The sequence below is a fragment of the Lynx rufus genome, unplaced genomic scaffold (assembly GCF_022079265.1).
Source record: "Lynx rufus isolate CCGP_SWC_20201006 ecotype Redwood Valley unplaced genomic scaffold, mLynRuf1.p SCAF_18, whole genome shotgun sequence".
NCBI lineage: Eukaryota > Metazoa > Chordata > Mammalia > Carnivora > Felidae > Lynx > Lynx rufus.
The window spans coordinates 678,218-682,716 of record NW_025814832.1 but is presented as its reverse complement, the minus strand read 5'-3'; the positions used below and the strand labels follow the sequence as shown (position 1 = coordinate 682,716).

Sequence of the window (4,499 nt, the reverse complement as noted above, 5' to 3'; positions counted from 1 at the left end):
GGCAGGGAGGTGGGTAGATAGGCAAGAGTTTTGGGTGCTGGGTGCTGCGCTAAGTATTTTACACTTATTACCCACTTTATCTTCACAACAACTCCATGGGTAGCGATTAGTATTTTCTTCAATGAAAGAAGAAGAAATGGAGGTTTAGAGCCGTCATAGCACCTGAGCGGTGGAGCCAGATCTCAAACTCAGGTCTGTTCTACTCCAAGCTTGAAACTGCCCGCTACCTTAGGACACCCTACTGGGATTCAGATACTGAGTTTCTTCATGAAATGAGGATTACTGGGTGGGCAGTGTGGTTTCCAAGCCTTTTTAGCAAGCGTAAATTTAAAAATAGGATACGGAACCCGCACATGCAGAAGCCCACCGAAAGGTGCCAGAACTTAGGCCTGCTCCTCATCTGCCCCCTCAGCGCCCCCGCCTCTCTGGCCGCTCCATGGCCCTGGCCAACCTCACGACGGCCCCAGAATTCCTCCTCCTCGGCCTGGTGGATGGAACAGATATCCACCCGCTGCTCTTCCTGCTCTTCCTCGGCGTCTACCTGCTCAATGCCCTGGGCAACCTGGCCATGGTGGTGGTGGTGAGGTCGGATGGGGCCCTCCGCTCCCCCATGTACTATTTCCTGGGTCACCTGAGCCTCGTGGACGTCTGCTTTACCACTGTCACCGTCCCCAGACTGCTGGCCGGCTTGCTCCACCCGCGCCAGGCCGTGTCCTTCCAGGGATGCTTTTCCCAGATGTACTTCTTCGTGGCTCTGGGCATCACCGAGAGCTACCTGCTGGCAGCCATGTCCTACGACCGCGCGGTGGCCGTCTGCCGCCCCCTGCACTACTGCGCGGTCATGACGCCCCGGCGCTGCGCGGCGCTGGTGACCACGTCCTGGGCCGTGGCCCACCTGCACTCGCTGCTGCACACGCTGCTCATCTCGGCGCTCTCCTACCCGTGCCCCGCCCCTGTGCGCCACTTCTTCTGTGACATGACGGTGATGCTGAGCTTGGCGACCTCGGACACGGCGACCGCGGAGGCTGCCATCTTCTCCGAGGGCCTGGCTGTGGTGCTCACCCCGCTGCTCCTCGTGTCGCTGTCTTACGCGCGCATCCTCGTCGCGGTGCTGGGAGTGCGGGCGGCCGGGGGCCGGCGCCGCGCCTTCGCCACCTGCGGGGCCCACCTGGTGGTGGTGTCGCTTTTCTTCGGCTCTGTCCTCTCCGTCTATTTCCGGCCGTCCTCCGCCTACTCAGCCCGCTATGACCGCCTGGCCAGCGTGGTCTATGCTGTGCTCACACCGACCTTGAACCCTTTCATCTACAGCCTTCGCAACAAGGAGGTCAAGGGCGCCCTGAAAAGGGGACTCAGATGGAGGGCTGCACCCCAAGAGGTGTGAGGGCACGTCCTGGTTCACTGGCATTTCAATGATAAGAACGATTACAAAAGAACATGCCCCTCTTTTTCTAGCTTCCCAAAGCACTAGCAATATTGGTCCTGTAGCATCTTATTTCTGGTTAAATTAAAAATTAGACCCGAAACAAAGGTGACAATGTGTTTATTTTACAGGGATGGGTACATAGCAATAAGCTAAATTCATTTCTGCCTTGGCTGAATGTTTGAAATAGAAGCTACTTGTAAATTTTGGAAAAATGAAAGGGAACAAGCAGGGGACCAAGGAAAGAGCCTTGTAGCTTCTGTAGAGAAAGGGGGAAGAGTGTGATATGGCAGCAGTCTAGTGGATGGAGAGGAAAGCCGAGAAGCAGTGCAGATGCAAGAGTTTTTAAGGAGTTTTTTTTGGCGGGGGTGGGGGGGGGTGGGGGGAGAGGGCGCTGCAGTGTAGACTACATTCTTTTCAGACTCCTTTTCTGGAAACTTCAGGAAAGACCTAGTTTTTAAGTATTCAAAAAATTATTTTTAAGTTCTATTCCCTAGACAATATGTCCATCATTTTCATGGCAGGAGTTCAAAAATACAGATGAAGATACAATTCTCCTTGACTATCACTCAATCCAACCTCCACCCCCATCCCAGTTACCAGTTCAATACCTCCCCTGCCTTTCTCTCCCTGCTTTTGACACATAGATCATCTCACTCTCTACATATTATTCTGTAATTTCCCTTGTCATGCAACAATAGTCTAGGAGATCTTTTCTTATCACAATAGATGGAACTTTCTCACTTTTAGCTTCATGGTATAGAACACTATACTGTGATATTCCAGAGTTTAACCATTCTCTTATTGATGGTTATGCTTTCCCAATGTTTCACTATTACAATGATGTAATGATATCCTTGTCATAAAAATAATAAAAGATAACATTTAGTGAGGACTTATGTGCCAGGCACTGTCCTAAGTACTCTACATGTATGTCTGCCTTAAATCTCACAAGATTCCAGGAGGAAGATATTATTCTCATTGCACAAGAGAGGAAACAGGCCTAGAGAAACCAAGCGGGCTTCCCAAAGCTGTAAGACTAAGCAGTTTATCTTCTTCAATAATTCGTAGTTGACTTTTTTCATAATATTGAGCATATTTTAGTAATATATAAGTTCCTAAAATATAATTGTGCCTGTATTTTCAATTTCTTTTATTTCAATAGTATTCTCGTGATTTTAAGATTGCCTCTTTAACTGTTAATTTTGCTTCTTTTTCACTCCCAGAGTTCCTTACTTGTATCTTTTCTATTTTGTTGCCTTATTCTACGTGCCATTTTATCTGTTATTATTCATATTACCAAAGAACCAACATTTAGTTATTATTATTCTATTGCTTCTTGGTTTTCAACTCCATCAAGCTTTTACTTTCATACTGATGAATTCCTTCCTCCTGGTTTCTCTGTGTTGATTTTGTTAAACCTTTTCCAGATTCTTGAGGCTTGTGTATCCTCTCGACTTCAGGAGGGGTGTCTCTGCTAAGGTCCACTGTTGCTGGACCTCGACTACACTCAGCATGGATAATACATGTCTTTTCTTTTGAGAAGGGAGTTGATGCCCTTCTTAGGGCTTACTGTTTCTGCTGACTGATTCTGTTAGACTCCGCAACGTCTTCCATCTGGTTCTGGGCTCTGACTTTAGCTGCCGCTACACGGTCCCCTTACTCATTATCCTGATAGCCTCTGGAGACACACTAGCTCTCAACTCCAGCAGGGCTCCAACAGGGTACGTAAGAACTTTTCAGATCTTCATGGCCCAACATGGTTGCAAAGATTCATGTTTATGTGCATGCGCATGTTGTGTGGGATTTCAGACACGCTTCCCTAGACCAGAGCTATCATGATATGGCCATGTAGTGGTGGGCTTTTCTGCAAAGTGCCTTCTCCCAGAGTACCACCAAACAAGGAGGGATAGTTCACTGTGGCCTCCAATATCCAAAACTATTTGAAGATTTTACTATACCCCCATTTGGTTATTGAAGGACAGAGAGCAGAGCCTCACACTAATATCTGGGCTCTCCTTAGAATCACTATTATTTCACATTATTCTTTTTTTCCCCCTTCTTTTAAAATGTATTTATTTAAATTCAAGTTAGTTAACATACTGTGTAGTATTGGTTTCAGGAGTAGAACCCGGTGATTCATCACTTCCATACAACACCCAGCGCTCATCCCAACTAGTGCCCTCCTTAATGCCCATCACCCATTTAGCCCATCCCCCCACCAACTTCCCCTCCAGCAACCCTCAGCTTGTTCTCTGTATTTAAGAGTCTCTTATGGTTTGCCTCTCTCTCTGTTTTTATCCTATTTTTTCTTCCCTTCCCCTATGTTCATCTGTTGTGTTTCTTAAATTCCACATATGAGTAAAATCATATATTTGTCTTTCTCTGACTGACTTATTTCAGTTAGCATAATACACTCTAGTTCCATACATGTTGTTGCAAATGGCAAGATTTCATTCTTTTTTGATTGCCAAGCAGTATTCCATGGTATGTATGTATGTGTGTGTATATACATACATGTATACACACACACACACATATATACACACACACATATTCTTTATACATTAGAAAAAAGAAATAACAGAACTAAGTATTCGAAAGAAATATGCATACTTACCAATACTGATGTTAACTTTGTGTATCTTCAGTACCCAAGATAGGTAACTGAAATCCTTATTAGAAAGCAATAAGAGAATTTAGTAAGGTGTAATATTTTTTTAAATGATATACAAGACAATGAGTAACTCTTTTATGTACAAAAAAATTACTTGTCTAAAAACACAATAGTGACCCCCTCCAACATTTTTTTTCAATGTAAAATACCTAGGACTAAATGTAGAAAGTAATATGTAATAATATACTAAGTTAAGACACCTACAAAATTCAACTAAGAAATGAAAACCTGGAATAAATAGAAAGGTATTCATTATTTATAGTTTGTAAGACAACTGTACAAATAGCCAACTCTAATTCACAAATCAATGTAATAATTCAGTGTAACTCAAGTTAATTTCCCAACAGATTTTTTAAATTGTAATTTAATAAAATAGATCTAAAGTATATCTGAAAGGATAAA

General features: G+C 44.3%; 1 protein-coding gene across 1 annotated transcript; it reads left to right on the top strand.

Annotated features, from left to right (window-relative positions):
* The first annotated feature begins 436 nt into the window (after nt 1-436).
* On the top strand, nt 437-1,381 carry LOC124512866 (olfactory receptor 1L6). Its single transcript, XM_047080468.1, has one exon. The coding sequence runs from the start codon at nt 437-439 to the stop codon at nt 1,379-1,381; it is 945 nt and encodes a 314-aa protein (XP_046936424.1).
* The last annotated feature ends 3,118 nt before the right edge of the window (nt 1,382-4,499 follow it).